The sequence below is a fragment of the Oncorhynchus tshawytscha genome, linkage group LG25, assembly GCF_018296145.1.
Source record: "Oncorhynchus tshawytscha isolate Ot180627B linkage group LG25, Otsh_v2.0, whole genome shotgun sequence".
Taxonomy (NCBI): Eukaryota; Metazoa; Chordata; class Actinopteri; order Salmoniformes; family Salmonidae; genus Oncorhynchus; species Oncorhynchus tshawytscha.
In genome coordinates, this window is record NC_056453.1 from 34,633,982 (window position 1) to 34,658,101 (window position 24,120).

The 24,120-nt window shown below is 39.7% G+C and overlaps 2 protein-coding genes across 2 annotated transcripts; both read left to right on the top strand.

The window, feature by feature from the left end:
• Positions 1 to 474: 474 nt before the first annotated feature.
• Positions 475 to 8,395, top strand: gclc (glutamate-cysteine ligase, catalytic subunit). The gene is made up of 16 exons (XM_024388316.2): positions 475 to 1,157; positions 2,546 to 2,658; positions 3,426 to 3,608; positions 3,710 to 3,823; positions 4,047 to 4,105; positions 4,413 to 4,549; positions 4,696 to 4,770; positions 4,966 to 5,082; positions 5,342 to 5,480; positions 5,709 to 5,821; positions 5,946 to 6,038; positions 6,236 to 6,340; positions 6,450 to 6,531; positions 6,640 to 6,749; positions 7,008 to 7,128; positions 7,634 to 8,395. The coding sequence occupies exons 1-16, from the start codon at positions 1,008 to 1,010 to the stop codon at positions 7,813 to 7,815; spliced, it is 1,893 nt and encodes a 630-aa protein (XP_024244084.1). The 5' UTR covers positions 475 to 1,007; the 3' UTR covers positions 7,816 to 8,395.
• Positions 8,396 to 12,057: 3,662 nt separating this feature from the next.
• elovl5 (ELOVL fatty acid elongase 5) lies at positions 12,058 to 23,877 on the top strand. The gene is made up of 8 exons (XM_024388317.2): positions 12,058 to 12,278; positions 13,904 to 13,968; positions 14,662 to 14,849; positions 17,236 to 17,313; positions 18,034 to 18,205; positions 20,593 to 20,717; positions 21,184 to 21,318; positions 21,490 to 23,877. Exons 2-8 carry the CDS (start codon positions 13,911 to 13,913, stop codon positions 21,619 to 21,621), a joined length of 888 nt encoding a protein of 295 aa, XP_024244085.1. The 5' UTR covers positions 12,058 to 12,278; positions 13,904 to 13,910; the 3' UTR covers positions 21,622 to 23,877.
• Positions 23,878 to 24,120: the final 243 nt, after the last annotated feature.

Genomic DNA, 24,120 nt, shown 5'->3' on the forward strand with positions numbered 1-24,120 from the left:
CATTGTCATCGTTACAATATTTTCATTTTTTTAGACACACCTTATGGTGCTTTCAAGACAACTGTGAACTCGGAAATAACCGAGGTCAAATCATAATTTAACCTTTATTTAACTAGGCAAGTCAGTTAATAACAAAATCGCATTTACAATGATGGAGCTCTACAAAATCGGAGCAATACAAAGATGCCGGAGTTTCCAACTTGAAATCCCGAGTTGAATGACCATCCAAAAGATGTTCCTAGTTGGAGCTAGTTTTTCTCCCAGTTCCCAGTTGTTTTGAACGCGGCAGTAATGTAGCGGTTAAATAGACTATATGCCTACTGGTTTGAGGGAGGAGGGAAAGATTGCTGAGTCACAATGACGCGTCCCCCCATTGTGGTTTAAGTAATTGACAACGTCATAGATGTACAGATTGCTATAACATACAATGCAGTTAGCTGATGTGTAAAATATCTCTCCGGGCGTTGTAAGATCTGTCAGACAAAAGCATAGGAAACGTCTGAGCGGACAAACGCGCCCACAGTCACACGTGTTCAGTCACTGTGAGTGTGAAGAGTACAAGGAAGGAAATTTTGTTCACTCGGTGTTGCACACTGAAACAGAGGGTTCTTGGCTAGTCGCGTGAATTGACCGGTCCTCACTATATAGAAGTGATTCCATCAAGGACAATATATTTAGGTGTAGGTGCTGAATTAAATAGGTATTGTTGGGGGGGACAACCTTGGCATTATTATTGGCGCTTGGGACATTGTGTCAGCGGGTAATTTTAATAGCTTGCTAGCTCCGCAGATAACAAGAGATGTGTGAAGGCCTCCCTTGTTGGCTAGCTAATAAGTATCCAGCGTTACAGTTAAAATAGCAAGACCATTGTTGGTTTGGCTCAAGTTCTGTTTTGTTGACAGTAGCTACGTCGCTGAACTTGGATACCACGTTAGCGAGCAAAAATTATAGATAGCTAAACAAAATAGCAAACGCCAGTCTCGCTGTCGGTGCCGAACGCTTGCGACATGGGCTTGCTGTCAAAAGGGTCACCGCTCAACTGGGAAGAAACCAAAAAGTATGCAGACCATGTTCGGAAACATGGCATCGTTCAGTTTCTCAACATCTATAACAAGGTGAAAGAACGACAGAAAGATGTCTTATTATGGGGCGATGAGGTAAGGGTGTCGTATTGCTTAACCTTTGCATAACATGCTTTAAAAAAAAACTTTTGCATAACATAAAATGTACATGCGATCCACACAAATGACATTGTCAGCTAGTCTGCTCTTATCACCAGTTAAGTGAAGTTGTAACTATGTTGCCAACTTCGGTTGTGCAGATGAAAGACTAACCGAATTGCAGCAAAGTGTAACAAGTGTTTTAGGCTACATCATGTCGTCAGGATAGTAGTTGTAGCGAATGCTTAGATGTTTATACTCCGTCCATAAACAATGAACCCATTCAAAGCATCTGACCATTACATAACTGTTTTAGATCTAGACAACTTGAATCAGTAACTGATGTGTTATTCAGTTACTTAGGCCATTGGACCGTTTATATTGTTGCTAGGAGCGGCAGGTAGCCGAGCGGTTATAACGTTGTGCCGGTAATCGAAAGGTGGCTGGTTTGAATACCTCCTATGTGCTCTTGAGAAAGGCACTTAACCCGAATTTGCCCCAGAGGAACCATACAAGTGTGGCTGACCCCGTAAAACAACAACCTATCAATTCGCTGTATGTGAAATATTTTATTTAAAAAAAACATTTCTTATCTATACAATTGTTTACATTTCATGAGAACCGATGCATACTTAATACAAACGTGTTAAAAATTTCTAATCGAAAAATGGTTTGGTAAGTAAATGTCTAAAACTGAATAAATGTGCTTATTTATCATAACATGGTTTGCACCTATTGAGACATTTTATTTTTGAGAGATTTCTTATCTAAGCTTTATATGCTACTAAACATGTTCAACGGTTGTCCCTTAACATGCATCTGGCATGTAGATAGGTTGTTTAAAAAAAGTCGCACATAGCATCTAGATGTAGTCGATATGTCATTTCTGTCTGTGCTGCCTTCAGTGTGCCTCAACTTCATGTGGAATGTTGTTGTTACAGATTAATCCCTCTTTCAGACAGGGGGATTACAGGGTAGTAGAGTCAAAGTCAAGGAAACATAATTGATGAATTGGAATGGATGTGATGGCGCCCGTTTTGATCTTGGGAAGTATGGATCAAGGCTTTGGGTCTACACAGTGACGCACATTGGAAAGAAAGGTGGTGTTTGGAGACATGGTCTGCACCATTCTGGTCTAATGAACAAGCTTCATGGCTGATAATCTTGCATTGTCATTGGAGAATAGAAAAAAACTGTTTTGCGATTTAGGCCACACCATCCTATTGATGTTGGAAGCCTCTGTGGTGTCTTCTAGTCTCATATGTCAACATGTGCAGTAGGCCTAACTGATTTCAACATGAAAGGCATTGAATTTGCACACTGTTTTTATGGTTCGAAATACAAACTTATGTTAAAAAAATAAAAAAATATTTTTGCCCTTTTAGGTGGAATACATGTTGATCGAAATGGATGAGAAAAATGGAAAGGTCCGTCTTGTTCTCAATGGTGGGGAGGTTTTGGAAACCCTTCAAGACAAAGGAGAAAAGACTAACCCCAAGTAAGTCATCTTTAAATCTGTTTAGAAAATGACCAGGTTGTGTGTGAAATTGGCTGCTATGTATCGGCCTTTCTTATGCGAACTCATTTGGGTGGTTTACACTGCAGGCACTAAAGACAGCTTTTGTCGCTCAATAAGGCAGTGTTCCATTAGCCTGTTCTGGAACTTTTGAATTAAGAAAATGCAATAAAGTTGCACTCCCCTCATGGCTCATGCAAAAGCTCCTTTACAAGTTTGCAACTTCAGCATGAGTTTTACATGTTTTGTTTTCTTGAACTATGATCTTACAAATTGCACTGGTTTTCAACCTGCCGCTCTACCCTGGGCTACTAAATTTCTTTAACATGGGTTAAAAAGCCTTCATCTCTATTTGATGTGAATGTTTTTGTACAAGCCTCACTGTAGTAGTCTGCTTGCTAACTGTCCATGACGTGCTGAACCTGTGAAGCTGACTTAACCCAGGGGAATTGTAACTATAGCTGTAGCATTCCTCATTACTGCCTCTCTGTCGCACATATTGAAGAGCACGCCCCTGTAGCACAAATGCATTGCCCACAGCATTTTCCATCCGCTGAGATAGTAGCTCACATCTGATTTAAAAAAAACAAAAACAAAAAAAAAACATGTTTACTTTAATGTGAAAGATTGGCCTAATACAATCGACTCTGTCGGACAGAGACCTTGTTTTGTTAGACAACATTATTCAATGGCTTCTAAAAATGGAAGTTTGCTTATTAAAATATATAATGCATTGTTTTTCCTGGTAGCCATCCTACCCTTTGGAGGCCAGAGTATGGCAGCTACATGATCGAAGGGACTCCGGGGCAGCCCTATGGTGGGACGATGTCAGAGTTCAACACAGTGGAGGACAACATGGGGAAGCGAAGGCGAGAGGCCTCATCTGTGCTAAATAAGAATGAAACGCTTGCCACCATCACGTCATTCCCAAGGTAGTTAACTACCTATTGTCACTCACTAAATCACTTGAAACGGTTAGATTTTATTTATAGTACCTTAACATTAATGTTATTCTTGTAACATTGGTTTTTAGGTTAGGCTGCCCAGGCTTCACACAGCCAGAATACAAGCCAACACCTGTTGAAAAGGGAGTGTCAAAATCACTGTTCTTCCCAGATGAAGCCATAAACCAACACCCAAGATTCAGGTAGGCTTGAATAATATATATTCGAAATACGGATGGTCCCAGGTATCGAAGCCACTATCCTGGTGTTGCAAGCACCATGCTCTACCAACTGTTTTATAGAGGTTGCTATGGTATTACGTTTGTCACAGGTATTTGCACTATTTTGTGTCACTGCATGAAATGTGACATTTGAGCTCTTTATTTGCATCCCATTTAACAAAGTATGTTGTGAATGTTTTTTCAGCACCCTGACTAGAAACATTCGTCACAGAAGAGGAGAGAAGGTGGTGATCAACGTACCCAGTAAGTCTAAATCAGAACAGATCTTCACCATTTGCACTCAATAATTACACCTTTCAGTCAAATACATTTCGTCACATTTTATTTTCAGTGGTCAAATTTAGGCCACATTTACAATTTAGTAATTTAACAGATGCTCTTATCCAGAGCGACTTACAGGAGCAATTTGGATTAAGGACCTTGTTCAAGGGGACCTAGTTTTAACCGCTAGGCTACCCATCGCCCAAAATGTGGCGCAACATTTTTTTGTTAGTTGAAACAACTTGCTTATCAGTATCTACTTTCCTTTGTGCTTCTTTCTCCTTGTTAGTCTTTAAAGACAAATGCACCCCATCTCCATTTGTGGAGAAGTTTCCGGAAGATGATGGGGAGGCTGCCAGGGCAGCTCTACCTGATCACATCTACATGGATGCCATGGGATTTGGAATGGGCAATTGCTGTCTTCAGGTATACACAACACATTATAGAACTATAACCCTGGTACACTTATGTTAATTTACTAGACTAGAGAATATTTTTGAAGTCATGGACATGTTTTATATAAACAGGTTGAGTCATTTTTAACTTTAACCCTTTTTATAATGTTTTTCCAGGTGACATTCCAAGCTTGCAGCATTGAAGAGGCGAGGTACCTTTATGACCAACTAGCAACATTCTGCCCTATAATGGTAAGATTTTCTTAGAAAACATACAGGAAAAAGTATTAATTGCCTCAAAATGGTAATAAAAAAATTCAAAGGTGTCGTAAACAGCTTTGGTTAACCACATTTTTGAATCCTTACAGTATTCAATAACGCTTTGATTTTTTTTGAGTGCCTTTTCTGTGGTGGAAACTGGAACGCTAACTGCTGATCTGTTTATAGATGGCCCTCAGTGCTGCTTCGCCGTTCTACAGAGGCTATGTGTCAGACATTGATTGTCGCTGGGGAGTTATTTCTGCCTCGGTAGATGACAGGACTGGGGAAGAGAGGGGGCTGGAGGTGAGCTGATGAATCAGGAAAAACTGGCTCCTAATTAAACATGAGCCAGCCAAACAAGACCCACTCGCTTGTTGCTAGTTGCTTCAGCGGGTTGAATGGAGACTCCGACAGGCATTATTAATTTCTCTGTTGATTTCCTGGTGTTCAATTATGTTAGCCAGAACAGGTTTTCAGTTATTTGTCTGCTTTGTTCCTTGAAATGTCAAGAGGTTTTTCAGACTTCTCTTTCAATGTGCATGGGAATGTGTTTTCTTTGCAGCCTTTGAAAACCAACAAATTTCGAATCTTGAAATCCAGATATGATTCAATCGACAGCTACCTCTCCAGCTGTGGCGATAGGTACAATGACATAGATCTGACAATAGATGAGGAGATCAACAAACAGCTGCTGGATGCAGGTAAAGAACTTTGTAACAATGATGTGAGTATTCGATTCTAGATGGTGTATAGAAATAATAAAATATGATGAAGGATAAGTAACTGGTGAAAAGACTCCAGATGAAATGTGAAATGTACTTTTTATGTATTTTTCAAGCAATGAAACTGTTTGTACAATAACAATGTGTTTATTCGTATTTTAATCATTAAACCTTCTATAGAGAAGTGATCAAAATCTGTGTTGGTAGGGATCGACAAACTGCTGGCCCAACACATAGCCCATCTCTTCATTCGGGATCCGCTCTCACTATTTGAAGAGAAAATTTACTTGGATGATGAAAACGAGTCTGATCACTTTGAGGTAAAAATGATACCCACCCAATACTGACTTATAGTGACTACATGAATGTTTGCGACTAGACCAATACCCGTGATTTTATAAGGAGGCATTTTAGTTGATATAATCACATTTGTCTGTCTTGTAGAATCTGCAGTCAACCAACTGGCAGACAATGAGGTTCAAACCTCCTCCTCCAAACTCGGACATCGGATGGCGAGTTGAGTTCCGTCCCATGGAGGTAACATAAGCCTTTCAATCTTGTGTGTTAATAGAGTTGTATGTCATTTGGATATTTACCTGAAATACACATTGTTTTAAGTAACTATTGTTTCAAGTAAATACTTGCAAAAAGGATTTACATGTACTGTGTCTTAACCAGTTTTGTACAATGTTTGTAGTGTAGAAATATTGAGTGCCTGTTTTCGTTTGTTCCAGGTGCAACTTACCGATTTTGAAAACTCTGCATTTGTTGTTTTCATCGTCCTGCTCACCAGGGTTATACTGTCCTATAAACTGGACTTTCTCATCCCCTTGTCAAAGGTGAGATCAGCTGTTCTTCTGATATACTTTTAATTAGCTGAATTTGAGGAAATTCTAGTGCATGTAGGGTAATGATATACCATTTATGTGTTCTGTTTTCTATCAAAAGGTTGATGAAAACATGAAAGCTGCCCAGAAAAGAAATGCAGTCCAAGAGGGCATGTTTTACTTCCGGAAGGACATCTATAAAGGTGCGAGGATACGAGTCAGATTCCAGTGTTTTGAAACCTGGTCGGGGAGCGTTTTGGCAAAATGCCTGAACAGGTTGATGCTAAAGCTTCTCTTGTGTCCTCCCATAGGCTGCAACCCTGCCCTCGATAGCTCCTCATCGGCTGCCCAGAATGGCTTGGACAGTGAGGGTGACAATGAGTACACACTGATGAGCATTGACACAATCATCAATGGAAAGGTGCTTATTAAAGATGTGGTATAAAGGTTTTGGATAATTTCAGCCAGTAGTACAAAGTCATCCATTTTGTATGGTATGTCACGTCCTGGGGGGGGGGGAGCATATCATATGATGTGTTACGAATTCCAATTTGTACAATTTGTTATTAATTTGTAAGTGGTTAAGATTGAACATAATCTCTTTTAATAATATCATTAAATAAATCTTTCAATTGCACTCTTTACTTTAAACCATAAGTTGTTGTTTCTAATCATTTAGGAAGGAATTTTTCAAGGGTTGATACCAATCCTCAACTGCTACCTAGAAAACATGGAGGTGGATGTTGATACAAGATGCACCATCCTGAACTACCTGAAGCTCATCAAGAGACGTGCCTCCGGTATATTTAGCAAATGAACACTGACAATTTGACTCTGGATTGGGTAACAGGGTTTTGTGAGGTATTGTTGTGGGCTTTCCACATCATTGGTGGAGATTAGCAAAAGCATGCGGCATTCCAGTAGTAGAAGGCACATGTTGCTCCCTGACACTGTCAACAAGGTTTTGATAACGCTTTGGCTGCATTGAGACAGGCAGCCCAATGCTGAACTTTTTTTTCCTTCACTAATTGATCCTTTGAAACATCAGGTCTTTTCACATCAGATCTTTTTCAGAGCAAATCTGATTGATCAAATTACCAATTTGGTGGGAATTTTTTTTTAGAATTGGGCTGCCTGTCTAAACGCAGCCTTAGTGCTTTACAGTGTTGAATCTGAACTCAAGTCACATTAACAATGTAATATACAGGGTTATAAATGCCAAACATACACTTGTTTATGTATCTTAATTATCAACAGAAAAAATAAACATGATGTTTTCTCACATTGTTCTTGTTGCTGATGTAGGTGAACTGATGACCATGGCTAAATGGATGAGGGAGTTTGTGGACAAGCACCCCCAATACAAGCAAGACAGTGTCATAACTGACAGAATCAACTACGACCTACTCCGCAAGTGTGACAGCATCACAAAAGGAGAGGAGCGATGCCCAGAACTTATTGGTGACCCAGTCAATCGGGGCAAATGAACTTACTGTCACAGCTGTAATCAATTAATTAATGTGTTGTCCATCATTGATATTCATTAGCATGAAAAAGACCAAATATCTGTCTGGACAAAGTGGTCCAAACAAATTCAGTTTTAACTGAGAATATAGTGTGCATTGCGATGGTCAAGCGGGTGTATTGCATTTGTATATACAGTATCAGATTTGTACAATTCGAAAATTATTTTAACAAGTGAAATTCAATCGGATGTGTGATAGCAATTTGATATCCTGTGTTCATGCTAACAAAGTCTGAGTGTGAAATTATGTAAATGCAGCAAACAAAGTTGTAGACTAGATTAATTTTAATCAAGTCTACTGTGAATACTGAACTTTGATCTGCTCTACAAACATTTAACAAGGGTTATTTCATTCCCGAATGTGGTATATCTGTCAAATGATTTGGCCTTTTAATGTGAGAAGTGTCAAATGAAAGTGTTTGATTTGCTGTGATATAGTAGAATCTTAAAAAACTATTAAAGGAGTCTTGCATTGAAGTGAACGTTTGATTGGAATGTTATGTCTCAATCAATAAATCTGTGTACAGCACTGACTAAGCATAGTATTTTGCTTGGTTACATTGTTCTATGTTATGCTCTTCAACCAATTGTTGCCTGCGCGACTAGCATCACTACTCTGGACGGTTCTGACTTAGAATATGTGGACAACTACAAACTAGGTGTCTGGTTAGACTAAACTCTCCAGACTCACATTAAGCATCTCCAATCCAAAATTAAATCTAGAATTGGCTTCTTATTTCGCAACAAAGCCTCCTTCACTCGTGCTGCCAAACATACCCTCGTAAAACTGACTATCCCCTGATCCTTGACTTTGGAAATGTCATTTACAAAATAGCCTTCAACACTTTACTCAGGAAACAGGATGTTGTCTATCACAGTGCCATCCATTTTGCCACCAAAGCCCCATATACTACCCACCACTGCGACCTGTATGCTCTCATTGACTGGCCCTCACTACATATTTGTCGCCAAACCCACTGGCTCCAGGTTATCAGTAAGTCTTTGCTAGGTAAAGCCCTGCCTTAACTCAACCCACTGGTCACCATAGCAACACCCACCCGTAGCAGGTGCTCCAGTAGGTATATTTCACTGGTCACCCCCAAAGCCAACACTTCCTTTGGCTGACTAGAACAAATTGCAAAAATCACTGAAGCTGGAGTCATATCTCACTCTAACTTTAAACATCAGCTGTCAGCAGCTTACAGATCACTGTACTTGTACGCAGCCAATCTGTAAATAGTACACTCAACTACCTCATCCCCATATTGTTATTTATCTTCTTGCTCTTTTGCACCCCAGTATCTCGACTTGCACATCATCTGCACATCTATCACTCCAGTGTTAATGCTACATTTGAATTATTTAGCCTCTGGCATATTTATTGCCTTTACCTCCCTACTCTTCTACATTTGCACACACCCCTGTAACTATTCCCCAGGTCGTTGCTGCAAATGAGAACGTGTTCTCAGTCAACTTACCTGGTAGAACAATGGATAAATAAATAAACTGTACATAGATTTTTCTATTGTGTTATTGACTGTACATTTGTTTGTGTAACTCTGTGTTGTTTGTGTTGCACTACCTTGCTTTATCTTGGCCAGGTCGCAGTTGTAAATGAGAACTTGTTCTCAACTGGCCGACCTGTTTAAATAAAGGTGAAAAAAATTAATAATCTTTGGATAATATGCTCAATGTGGAGTGAGACCTTTAGTCTACTAGAGGCTGCCGGTGACATATACATAATGTACATGACTGTAATGTGGCCAAATGGACAATATGGGAAAGGAAAGTTGGGCAGTTGTACAACTGAATGCCTTCAACTGATATGTCTTCCGCATTTAACCCAACCCCTCTGAATCAGAGAGGTGTGGGGATCGACTTATTAATCAACATCCACGTCTTTGGCGCACGGGGAACAGAGAGTTAACTTCCTTGCCAGCAACCTTTCGGTTACTGGCCCAACGCTCTAACCACCTGCTGCCCCATTATGGAGATGTGTTCATGTGGAGCTTTATGGCAATCTTTTCAACGTAAACCTCTTTGATGATAGATTAACATATTAAGGATGGATGCATTAACAATAGAGTCCATTTACATCAGAGGTGGAAAACACATTCCATGGAGGGCCTAGTGTCTGCAGGTTTTCATTTTTCCTTTCAACCTGGTGGGGGCAGTTCCTTACTAATTAGTGACCATCAATTCAAATCAAGTACAAGAGTGGAGCATGAACCTGCAGACACTCGGCCCTCCATGGAATACATTTGACAGCTGGTGATTTACATAGTACCTCCAAGGGAACCTCACGTACATGACAAATCAGTGCGAATGTAAAGAACTGATGGTGTTCCAAGCTCTAAAAATGTAGGCCTACACTTGGCTAGTGTCAAAAATGCCAACCTATTAATTGGATTAGTCTTGTTCAGCAAGTCATCCTAGCATAGTGCCAATGTTCAACTTTATCACCATCTGACCAAGGCCATATTTTTCCTTGCCAAAATGTTCAAAGATGCTGACATGTATTGTAAGGCAAGCAGTTCAAACTGTTTTCAGGCATTGAAGTCTCCACCGAGTAGGCTAGCTAGGCTATGGTTTGTTGCAGCAATTGGACAGTTGTACATTTGATGTGTATAAGCCATATATATAAAACATGCAGTTTGAAAAGAAAAATGTATTTCTGTTTAGTTGCCTACACTCTAAGAGTTTTACATTCTGCCTCACTATAAGACAACACATACGATGTGGCGATGTGGTGATACTGATGGATTGCTGAGACTGGATGTCTGTTTACATAGTAGGTTAGGAGAATTAACATGGCAGGTTAAGATAATTAACGTAGCAGGTTAGGAGAATGAGGTTAAGGTTAGCAAAAGGGTTAGGGTTAGGCCTAGCTAAAATGCCATGTTGTCAACAACTCTTATCCCCGAAGCGACAACTAGATGGCGCTGTACTAGTATCCACAACCGTACAGACCATCCGTCTCAAAAATCCATCAGTATCATAACACAGGTTACTGAGCTCTGCTCTGTGTAGCCATGTGAGTGATGCAGTGATTTGATTGGTCTCCACTGACGAGAAATGAATGGGGTGACATCGGCTTGCTAACTGATTTATTAACTGGTTGTGAGTAATGCACTGATTTGATTGGTCTCTCCACTGATGCGAAATGAATGGGGTGACATCCGCTTGCTTACCGACTTGCTATCTGGGACGCGTTCAGCAGGGTTGAAGGTTTTCGAACGTTCAGATAGAAATAGGCTAAAATATAGCTCAAACATGCCTCTCGGGCGTATATAAGGAATCATATCGGCTCTAGTCATGGCATTTCTATCTGCAACGTTCGAGAACGTTTGGCAACTGAACATGGCCTAGGTTGAAGTTATACACGTGCCGCTTTCAACCAGTTAGCAAGTCAGAAATTCCCGTGAACGCAGCATTGGGGCATAGGCCATTGGGCACGTTTTCTTGTCACTTTTTCTAAATCCAGCATGTCACCTATACTATAGGCTACGAATAAAACCTCACGAGTAACCTTGTCTCGACTTCAATGTGCATCCCGGGTGTCTGTAGCCCAGGCAAAATGTAAAAGAGCGCACAAATATTATTAAGCACATTGGCTAAAAGAGAATAGCTCTTTGGCATATGTAAATGCAAAGTTGTGCATTTAAAACTTGCCTCTACAACCAAGATTTTCACTACTCAGCAAACCATGCAGTTTATTATGCTACAGATTAAATAATGCTAAACTTGACAGGGTGGAGACACTGCACGGTGATGAGTTTGATGCTCATTTCCAATAAATGATGATCAATGCTTGACCGCTCTATAATAATCTCATCATGTAGCTACCCGCACAGTTTACCAACACTGTATCTACACGCTGTTGGCTAGAGCGCACATGACAAGACCAGAGTAGGCACATTTGCTATTTAATGCAACAGTTTTTGTCACAAAAATCGGTAGAATTCAAAATGCTATAAACACGTTGAATTTAAGAGAAACGGTACATGTTGTGTGCACTATGTCATCACGCACTGATTTTTATTTCCAACAAGTCGGTTTGGTGGAAAAACAATTGGTAGGAAAATGCCCATATTTTGTTTATGCCGGTTGTAAAATATTCACATGAAAATCTGTCGCCAATTGAATGGAAACCTAGTTTAAGTGGGACGCCAACATCAGCAAACGGTCAAATCACATTCTGGGTGATGATCACTGCCAATGAGGTAGGCCATTCGGGTGGCTGATAGCCAGTTATCTACCATCTGAAGATGATAGCCTAATAGCTAGATCTCGTCACTTATGACGCTCAGGACAATTTGCCATATAGACTGAGTTCATGTGTTTCTCCCGCTGTTTCCACTGACCGACAAGGCTGCACGTTTGTGCTTTGGGACCTGGGCAGGCAAGATTACGCATCCTCCAGAGGTACGTTTTATGAGCTAGAATGTGGTTGGAAATAAGATAGTCTTCGTTTTTTTTTTGAGTTGTGGAAATGCTATAACAGTATTTAGCATACATAATTGATATACTTGATAATCTACTTTTAGCAGCGATTTCATACTAGTTCATGTCTCGCTAGCTAGATCATGTATGTAGGCTATGTAAAACAATTGATCCTGAATCGGTGACCTCTGTGACGCGAACGATTGCGATTGTTGTTTGCGATGTGTGTGCGATAAGAGTTGGGCTAATGATTTTGACATTTAACTTTTCGCTAAAGACGTAATTATGATATAGGATTTGTCTACAAGACTAAACTTGGACAGTCGCCTAGTGTCGTAGCCTGCATCCTGATCCAGCACAGCAGCCATGAGCTATCTAAATTTCCTGCTATATATAATAAATTGTAGCGCTATTTGGCTATGATGCTCTCTCTCTCTCTCTCTCTCTCTCTCTCTCTCTCTCTTTTTTTTTTTTTTTTTTTTGCATTGTTTTTATTAGAAAACTTTAACGACATGTTTATGTGCTGGTTAGATCTGATCAAAGGACACTATTTTGAGACAAGTCAGTTATAACTACAAGTCATCACTCACAATAAAGAGAGAAGTAATTGACCTCTATTGACCCAGAAATGATCTGGGTCAATAGAATAATGTAAATGTTTATGTTTTTATTTCTGTGCGTTTGGGACTGCTTGAGCAGATACTTCATCTACTTAATAATTATAAAGGAAATATCTGAATAATAAAAAATATCAGCGTTCTTAACAGAGTTGGGGTCAATTCAATTTCAATTCAGGAAGTATACTGAAATTCAAATTCTCTTTAATGCTTTTCCATGAGGAAAATTTGGAATTAGAATTTTGTTTACATTCATAATTAACTGGAATGAACCATTGGGCCAATAGTCAGGATTATAGCTCAAGCCTTAACCTTCTGAATGAACTTTATAGCTTGCCTAAGCTGTAACTAGACTGGCATCTTTGCATGTTCCTTCAGTCCGAAAGTTGTTTTATTGTGAAGTCATCGTGACAATGATTGTACCTCTGCTACAATGAACCAAGCTTTGATTTCCCTTCAGCTGCTTTATGGAATTAAACAGACATACATATTTTGTCAACACAGTTAAGCTGATTTGCTGATTTGGTATTTTTTTAAATATCTAAATCAGGGTTCGCCAGCAGGCCGATTTTGGGCCGCAGGTGATTTTATTTAGCCCCCCAAGTTTCTGAGCAAAAAAAATATATAGATATTGTGAGTGATGACTTGTAATAATATATATATTTTTAAATTATTTTATTGTTGGACATAAAAGACTGTAAAAACACCAGCAAATCAGCTCCAAGTGATTTTAATTTTGGAAATATTATATCCGTTAGGGCTCCTTGCGGTCAAGTTGCAGTTGACAAATTATTTGCAATTATGTTTTCCGACCCCCTGACCATCCACTCAAGAACAAATCGTCCCCCGGCTGAATCTAGTTGATGATCCCTTACCTAAGTGGTAGTAGTTTACCATACATTTCAGTCTATCAGAGTGTATAATGTAACTATGGCTCTGGTGATAAGCTGCAATGTGTGACTGTAGGTATTCTCTCATCTGTCTATTCAGGTTAGAAATGGAGGCTTTTAATCATAAACTAAACACGTACATAGACTCATGGATGGGTCCCAGAGGTAAGTGTTATTACTGTTGCATTACTGTAGATTAAATTACAGTATAATAATTATCATATGAATAAATGCTTAGTTATGGACTATTGACATACAATGATTTATCACCATATATCTCCTCACAAAATGTTTGCCTTATGTGTTAATACATGGTCCTCCAGTGGAATGCACCAGGTCTTTTTGCATCTCCATGATTCTAGCATAACCTTTCCAGGAGTTAAACAAACATGCTTCGGTAGTCACTGCCAATTCTCACTCAAACTGTGTTGTGTTCTCTTGCCCTCTCCAAGCAATATGCCTGCCCTGCAGTGTAGCTACAGATGTAGGATCTTAATTTGATCACTTTTCTGTTGCTGATGAGCTTTGTGATTTACAGAATTTCACTGAAAACCCACACTAACACATGGTTATATAAACACTATTGCACTTTTCATGTAGCCTACTTATGGCCTGCTAATAGCCTAACCACCGATCAAGCAACATTATATACTAAATCTTGAAATCCTGTTAATGCAGGATTATTTTGCTGTGAACAACACATGTCAAATTAAGATCCTACATCTGTGCCCCTCTCTACGCTCAGTGCTATCGCACTGGTTCAGGGGATACAGTAAATATAGGAATAAGGTTCCGAAAAAAAGGGAACATTCTACTGTATGTTGTAATACCAGGCTGTTGTCTGTTTATGTATTTCAGATGAACGGGTACAGGGATGGCTGCTGCTAGACAACTACCCTCCAACCTTTGCACTAACACTCATGTACTTGCTGATCGTATGGCTGGGGCCCAAGTACATGAGACACAGACAGCCGGTGTCTTGCCAGGGCCTCCTGGTGCTCTACAATCTGGCCCTCACTCTATTATCTTTCTATATGTTCTATGAGGTAGGCAGGCTGCACCTGAAGGTGGTGTTGGTATCATCGCAGTGCAACACTGCTGGCAGATGAGGGGAAGTGAGAGGATCGGGTGACTGGTAGAAGTGGCTAAAGGACTCTGTGAGGATGAGGGAAACTGTGATCTTTGATTCGGATTAGACACAAATGGCGTCTTGCACTGATGCCACCCCGGGACACAGTGCTGTGGGGGAGTGAGTGGGGCACAGCTGGTCTCTGACAGGATCGTTGTTAACACAAACAAATTTCTCACCCAACCTCAACATAACCCTCAATTGTTTTCTGAAAACCTGCTACTATTATTAGAATGTTTGAAATTACAACGTCTAATTCTGAAACTGTTGACAGTATATACTGATGAACTGTCTGTATCCTCAGTGGATATCTAGGCTAGTAGTCGATAGCATTATCCCTAATTATTGTATAGCGTAATGAGACTGGAGAGAGAGTGAGCTGCCAATGCTTTCTGTAGTGTAATCAGTTGTGGTAGTAAATATGTCAGCATAGTGTATATATATATATATATATATATATATATATATATATATAGTGTAATATGACATTATCTAAATGTCATGAGCTAGTTATACGGATCCCGAGGGACAAAGTCTTCTCCACGCACCTGTAAGTCTAAAGTCTTTTCTGTTCTCACCACCTTGGCCAAATGGGCTCAATTCAGTCTGCATTACATAACCCCTCAAAAGATTGGCTGTGCCCATGCTGTGTAAATCATTAAACTCGCCCGTTCTGACTCTACCCCTGCTTTAGGGTGAACTTTTAGCCCTCGTAAATCAATTCCAATTCAAGTACAAAGCAGTTGCTTGCTGTTATCCCATGTCTACGGCACGTATGTAAATTGCATTTTAAAAATGTTATTGGTGTGGCTTGATTTAACATGTGTTTTAAATAGCCACACTGAAGAGCAAAATAACCAAGGGCATAGGCCTGGGGTTTGTAGGTTCCTTAAGTTACTGTGGGATGCAAGCTGGCCACAATAAAGGCTTTAGGTTTAGGAACAGATCCTGAGCTCACTCTGCCTTTTAGATAGGCAATATCGATTGGAATGCGCTGGATATTAAGCTAATTAAAACAGTTTTTTTTCTGCAGGAAACTGCGTCTTCGCTAATATCACGAATCAGCCCTGTTCCGCCCAAATCTATATGGACATTTGGATCTTGTGACACTTTGTTTTGAGTTACATAATATGAATAAAGACGATTTAGTCGTAGTGTATTATTAATAAATATTAATAAATATATGTATTAATAAATAGTGTATTATAACTTAAGGGACATAGCCTAGTGTGCAGCATATTGTTGTTAATAATCGTGCTGTTAAAACACAGTAAAAATGTCAATGCAGCAGCACATTTAAAACAACAAAAGGCATGACAATGACAGTAGTATTGTTGAATGATTAGACACTCTCTGTAGAGACTTTTGGGTTGTTTTTCAATGAGTCCTCTGCATGTTTCGGGATTACCCAGTTCAGTGGAGCACAACATCTGCCAATCCCAGGCCTGTCCTTGTTCTGCTTTCATCCCCATGGGCACATGCAGGGCAGTCACTCTCCTGGTGCCACAATCATCGGATAATGACACTGTATGTCTCGAAGTCATCAATGTAATTAGATCCCTGCTTTGCACTGCTTTTTTACCATCCTGTTCTGGAATGGGTCCTGTCTCGAGCCAAATGCACTAAAATCCTGTGGGAAAGCTTAATATTCCTCAGAATCATGTTTTTTTTCAGTAGAACATAACCAGGGGGGCAATTCTGACCATGGGTTCTGCTCTGAGTTTGATGTCATATTGAGCACAAAACACTCGAAGCTGAACCTGAATCTTGTTATGTCTTTAGATGCTTTACATTTAACTCCTTTTTTTTGTCAGTTATTCAAGGCAGTGGTGGATAAAGGCAGAGCTATTTCCATAGCTATCCCAAATTAGATGAAACGTGTGAACAAGGGCTCTATTTAAAAACGGTGACATCACTAGCCTGCTCAATAACAAACAAATACAGGGACCCAATGTTGCAGTGGCAACAAAAAGAATAATGATATTATCGCTGGTTAAGGAGACTAAATGGAGAGGAAAGACTCTGGGATATAATATTGTCCACTACTTCCACTCCTGCAGCAAGTATGTGAAGCTAGCATCCTAAATGCCAATGTAAACAGTTTTACAATCAGCTTTTGGGTGGGAGAAAGCAAATTGATGTTGCGGGTGATTTCAAATTTGGATCTTGTGACACTTGCAGTACAATAATGATATACATTTGATATTACAAGGGTAGTGCAGCATTTGGGTGATTCAAGTTGTTTGAAGATGTCAAAGACATGGCAGTCTGTGTTTCTACATCACCTTGTGGTCTGTCTCCAGATGGTGTCTGCTGTGTGGCAAGGGGGTTATAACTTCTACTGCCAAGACACACACAGTGCGGGAGAAACAGATACCAAGGTAAGACGGTCTTACTCAATATGTCACCCCTCTGTTCACTTATATAGAATTCTATATAAAACAATCTGTGTTAGGTTCAAAATATGGACTGTATATGGGGTAACAAATGCATCGTCACCAGACACCAGCTGGACTTCACCCTGTCACTCATTCCCTTTATGATATTTGTAGATCAATATGTACTTTGTTCTCTCCAGCTATTTTTGTCATGGTGGCTACCAATTCTATTGGTACAATTTATGTCAGACAGTACCTGCAAATCCTAACAGATAAGCCACAGAGTCAGACAGCCAGTCTATTTAATCTGTACTGCTGTGTCATCAGTAGTTACTCTCTGTAATGTCCCTTGGGAACATTGAACACTGAGAAGAAACTTGTTCTCACTGAAATGTGCGATTGGATTGCAGTTCTGCGCTGATTAAAACATGTATAAGAGTCCCTGCTGTTAGAGAAGTGAATTAACTTATTTTTCACTTTGTCCGTAATAGATATTTCATAGGCCTGTATGTGCAGATGATCATCTTTGTCTCTCAAAACATGTAACCTTTTTGGTCAAATTATTTGCACTGGCCAGTCCTCATTAGGTAAAATACAAATCTGTCGATGTATGCCTCTCAGAAGGAACATTGAATATGTCCTTGCAGGAAAGGGAACTACTAGAAAATATATTGTATTGCTTGAAAGCTTGACTCTTCTTCTTATATATTTTTCTCGTCTCAGATCATAAATGTGCTGTGGTGGTACTACTTCTCCAAGGTCATAGAGTTTATGGACACCTTCTTCTTCATCCTACGGAAGAACAACCATCAGATCACGTTTCTGCACATCTACCACCACGCTAGCATGCTCAACATCTGGTGGTTCGTCATGAACTGGGTGCCCTGTGGTCACTGTGAGTGTTTTAACTCAAAATTCCCTTTCTATCCTCAACACTGTGGTCACTGAGTGTTTTCAAATCAAATCAAATTTTATTGGTCACATACACATGGTTAGCAGATGTTAATGCGAGTGTAGCGAAATGCTTGTGCTTCTAGTTCCGGCAGTGCAGTAATATCTAACAAGTAATCTAACAAATTCACAAGGACTACATTATACACACAAATGTAAAGGGATGAATAAGAATATGTACATATAAATATATGGATGAGCGATGGCCGTGTGGCATAGACAAGATGCAGTAGATGGTATAGAATACAGTATATACAGTTGAAGTCAGAAGTACACTTAGGTTGGAGTCATTAAAACTCATTTTTCAACCACTCCACAAATTCCTTGTTAACAAACTATAGTTTTGGCAAGTCGGTTAAGACATCTACTTTGTGCATGACACAAGTCATTTTTCCAACAATTGTTTACAGACAGATTATTTCACTTATAATTCACTGTATCACAATTCCAGTGGGTCAGAAGTTTACATACACTAAGTTGACTGTGCCTTTAAACAGCTTGGAAAATTCCAGAAAATGATTTCATGGCCTTAGAAGCTTCTGATAAGCTAATTGACATCATTTGAGTCAATCAGAGGTGTACCTGTGGATGTATTTCAAGGCCTACCTTCAAACTCAGTGCCTCTTTGCTTGACATCATGGAAAAATCAAAAGAAATCAGCCAAGACCTCCGAAAAAATTGTAAACCTCCACAAGTCTGGTTCATCCTTGGGACAAACAGTAGTACGCGAGTATAAACACCATGGGACCACGCAGCCGTCATACCGCTCAGGAAGGAGGCACGTTCTGTCTCCTAGAGATGAAGGTACTTTTGTGCGAAAAGTGCAAATCAATCCCAGAACAACAACTAAGGACCTTGTGAAGATGCTGGAGGAAACAGGTACAAAGTATCTACAGTGGGGAGAACAAGTATTTGATACACTGCCGATTTTGCAGGTTTTCCTACTTACAAAGCATGTAGAGGTCTGTAATTTTTATCATAGGTATATTTTATCTCAACTGTGAGAGACGGAATCTAAAACAAAAATCCAGAAAATCACATTGTATGATTTTTAAGTAATTAAACAAAGGAGATGATCATGGACTTCAGGAAACAGCAGAGGTAGCATCCCCAATCCACATTGACGCCAGGCCCACCACAGGAGTTGCTGGTGCTCGATGAGACAAGGATATCCCTACCGGACAAACCCAACCAATTGTGCGTCGCCCCACGGACCTCCCGGTCTCAGCCCGGCTGCGACAGAGCCTGGGCGCGAACCCAAGCTCTCTGGTGGCACAGCTAGCGCTGTGATGCAGTGCCCTAGACCACTGCGCCACCCGGTAGGCCCTCCTTTGTTTTGTTGACGTTGCATGAGAGGTTATATTCCTGACACCACACTCCGAGGGCCCTCACCTCCTGCCTGTAGGCCGTCTCGTCGTTGTTGGTAATAAGGACTACCGCTATAGTTTCATCTGCAAACTTGATGATTGAGTTGGAGGCGTGCATGGCCACACGGTCATGGGTGAACAGGGAGTACAGGAGGGGGCTGCGCCGAATACAACAGGCATTTCACCTTACTGTGAAATGCTTACTTACAAGCCCTTAACCAACAATGCAGTTGAATAAATACACTTTTATTTACTAAATAAACTAAAGTTAACATTTTTTTTTGAATCAAATCAAGAAGTAACACAAGAAAATGACATAACAATAACGAGGCTATATACAGGTGGTACCGGTACTGAGCCACAGAACCCTCTGGACAAGTTTTTCATGGAACCCAAAAGGGTTTTTACCTGGAACCAATAAGGGCTCTTCAAAGGATTATCCAATGGGGACAGCCAAATAACCCTTTTAGGTTCTAGAAAGCACCTTTTTCCCCCCCGAAGAGTGTACTGTATGTTATCTTTTTAAGTAGCTATACAGGTGTTATAGATGACATGTTTGTCTTGAATTGATTCTGTGACTGAGATACTTTCAAATGAATTTGATCCGTTGTTAAATGGTAAAGAAATTAAGTGTGAATTGAACCTACTGCTATTTCAGGACTGCACAGCACACATTTTTTCAGTGATATACCATACACTCACCTCCTAATTGCTTTACACTGACAGTGTGGCACACTGTGTCCTAGAACAGGACACTGACCTATGTCTTACAGCTCTCTGTGTTTTACAGTGGACTCTCTGAGAATGAACACCTCAGCTGCTTTTTACTGTATGCCATTGACGCGGCTATTTCTTACTATTATAAAACAGCAAGAATTGTAATTTTGTATTTCACTGATGTCTCTGACCCTGCTACGGTACTCTAGATGATTCATCCACCCCCTCTCTCCTGTCTCTTCCTCAGCCTACTTTGGTGCCTCCCTCAACAGCTTCATCCATGTCCTGATGTACTCTTACTATGGGCTCTCTGCTGTCCCGGCCATACGGCCCTATCTATGGTGGAAGAGATATATCACACAAGGCCAGCTGGTGAGCCTGCATGTCCCTGTTTCAAACCTCAGAGATGTAATTTCACATCCATAGTTATCAACCATAGTGGAGGCTGCAGAGGGGAGAACGGCTCATAATGTCCGGAACGGAGCAAATGGAATGGCAAACACCTGGTAACCCTGTATTTGATACCATTCCACTCCGGTCATTCCCACAAGCCTGTTCTCCCCAATTAAGGTGCCACCAACCTCCTGTGTCATCCAGTGTATAGCTCAGCCAATCTCAGGGTTTTAGTGAATGTGACAAAGGCCCAATGAGATGAAACAAAAACATGAACCATTGGTATAGATTGAAAGTGCAATATTTCCCCCATCCATTTAAGGTATTCTGTAGGCCATTGGATCAATGGTATTCATTTATGCATACTGTGTGTGCGTGCATGTGTGCATTGATGTTGACTTAGTTTACAAACAATTAATGACATTTTTGTCTCATTCCTCTATAGATTCAATTCTTTTTGACCATGTCCCAGACCATCTGTGCAGTCATTTGGCCATGTGGTTTCCCCAGAAGCTGGCTGTTTTTCCAAATATTCTATATGGCCTCGCTTATTGCCCTTTTCTCAAACTTCTACATTCAGGTGAGCAAATATAAAACTCTTGCATTAATTAGACAGTATTTCAATTCATTATGGTGTTAAGTATTTTACACTGGTGGTGACGGGGTTAAATAAAACCGTGCATTGTCTACAGTAGTGTTCTTCAGATTTTGAGATCATCCTAATGCGTTGACTTCTTCCCTCTGTTTTTAGACTTACAAGAAACACCGTGTTTCACAAAAGAAGGCGTATCACCAGAATGGCTCTGTTGATTCGCTGAATGGCCATGCGAATGGGGTGACACCCACGGAAACCATTACACACAGGAAAGTGAGGGCGGACTGAAGCTTGAATAACCTCACAATCCTAACTTTTGTGCATATCTACTATGTATGTAATATTGCTAGGAGCGATGTAGGATTTCTTATGAAGAAATGTATTAGAAGAGCATAGCTAGTTTATTCACAATATAAGAAAAGCCATGTTAATCTGAAAGAGATTCCTAACGTTTTGCACACCGCTGTCTGTTACTATTCATATTGAATCTAAGTTCTTTACAGTTAAGTAACAAGGATAGCAGAGGGAGCACAGTACAGAACAGCCCCAGATACCCACTTCCTTTTCATGCTGCACAAGATTTTCGACAATGTCTGGTTGGACATCGCTTTATTAAGCAACCTTGACCCATACAGAAATAACAATGTTTTTCCATGTTTTAAATCACAACATATGCACTTGTCTACATGCTAGATTGTGTCCTGATTGGACAAATCAGGACTAAATCTATTTTGGGGTTTCCCTTGCATAGAGACAAGGCTGTCGGAGTCAAATGTGTCCACTGAGTAACTTTAGAGAGGTTCACCTTCATTGTTTGCGTTGTAAAGTTTAGTTTAAAACCAGTTGCAATAATAGATTTGTCTATTGTCTGTATCAGTCAAACAGGTTTGAAAAGCATTTGTCCATCAAATGGCACTGATCAGAACAATATTTTATGTGAACAAGAAATACTATAAATTCAGTTTTATTTTAGGTCTTGCTTTAGATAATGCTGTTGTTGTAGCAATAGTTTACATACAAGGACATTTTATGAGAGCCCTAATCTCTTGTGGACAGATGCAGGTAACATAAATCGAGCATCTGATGCAATTGTGCGATTTTAGTTCTGGGTGTCCGTGACTATTCCTCTACAGTAGCAATTTAGTTTCTATCTAATCTTTTCCCAGTTGGAATATTTATTTCCTACTTTATTGCAACACATTATACAACAAAAAGCTAAAATCACACGGATAGTGTCATGGATTGTGTTAAAAATAGATGACGTGTGTTGAAATAGTTAAATGTGTCTACTCAACCCTCAGAATTCAGCCCCATATGATATTAATGTGTGCATACATGACTGTAAATCACTTTGTATAACAGCGTCTGCTAAATGGCTTATTATTATTTGACATATATTCTCATTATCTCTCTGAACCCAAAGTCACCATTTTACTGTTATATGTGCTGAGAATTTCAACCTCATCTCCATGGAATGCAGAAAACAATTAATACAATTATAAACCAAACTTAAACTCTGTATCATATTTAATATAGTTTACATATATGTGCTGTGTTTTAAACCCATTCCTCCCTCTTACACTAGTGTTTCCCTCATTAGATTGAATCAGGATAAAAGTTACATCAAGCCATGATGTGACTATTGTGTTTTCTCCAAAGCGTTGCCTTAATAGATGTTGCTACCTATATGTTTAACTTGTTCCCTTCGTTATGGAATTGTATTATAGTCCATGTATGCCTTAATTATGAAATACAGGGGCCAAATCGCCAACTTCTGTTGTAGAGATGTGTCTCGCTTTGAAAGCCATTTAAAGCGCTTATCTATGGCTGGGTTTACACATACAGTCCAATGCAGATTTTTTTCTTCACTAATTGGTCTTTTGACCAATCAGATCAGCTAAGAAGTAGATCTGATGTGAAAAGATCTGATATGATTGGTCAAAAGACCAATTAGTGAAAAAAATATCAGAATTGGGTTGCCAATTGGGTTGCCTGTTTAAATGCAACCTAAATCAACTGAAGGATGTAATCTACTGTTGAAATATGGTGAGATGAATGGTGTAATCAACTGTTGTAAACGTGGCTGGATGAATGATGTAGCTCTGGGTGTCCTTTGAAATGTGGTCAGATTAATTATGTAATCAACTGTTGTAAATATGGTCAGATGAATGATGTCATCAACTTTTGAAATGTGGTCAGATGAATGATGTAATCAACTTTTGTAAATGTGGTCAGATGAATTATGTCATCAACTGTTGAAATGTGCTCAGATGAATGCCGTTTTGAGAGAGAAACAGCAGGACACAACATTATTATGTCCTCACAATCTGTGAATAGACTGCAAAATCAGATTTGTATACACAGTAACCTGTAGAAATGTACTCAGCTTTCTAACAATGCAAGTGAAGCCAGCCTCGAAGCTGTTGCATTTGTAATGTAACTGAGATTGGAATTAATAAAAGCATTCATGCTTCATCTGGATCTCCCATGGTGTATTTCAGGCATCATTCTAGAATCTAGATGGAGCACTCTGATCAAGCCACAGCCATTGCTGCTTCCTCATTAGCATCATCACCCTCAGGGCACATTGCAATTATCACTTACACGGATATTCCCTAGCTACAGTATCTCTCGCTTATTATTATTAAGCCAGCTATTTTACAGTAAGCTTATTTATATTATAGATATAAATCATTTTAAAGTGTGTGTTCAGTTATGCACCCCATAAGTAATAATTTCAAGCTTGTGGGGATTGTTATTTCACCAATCTCTGATGATTTCTTCCTC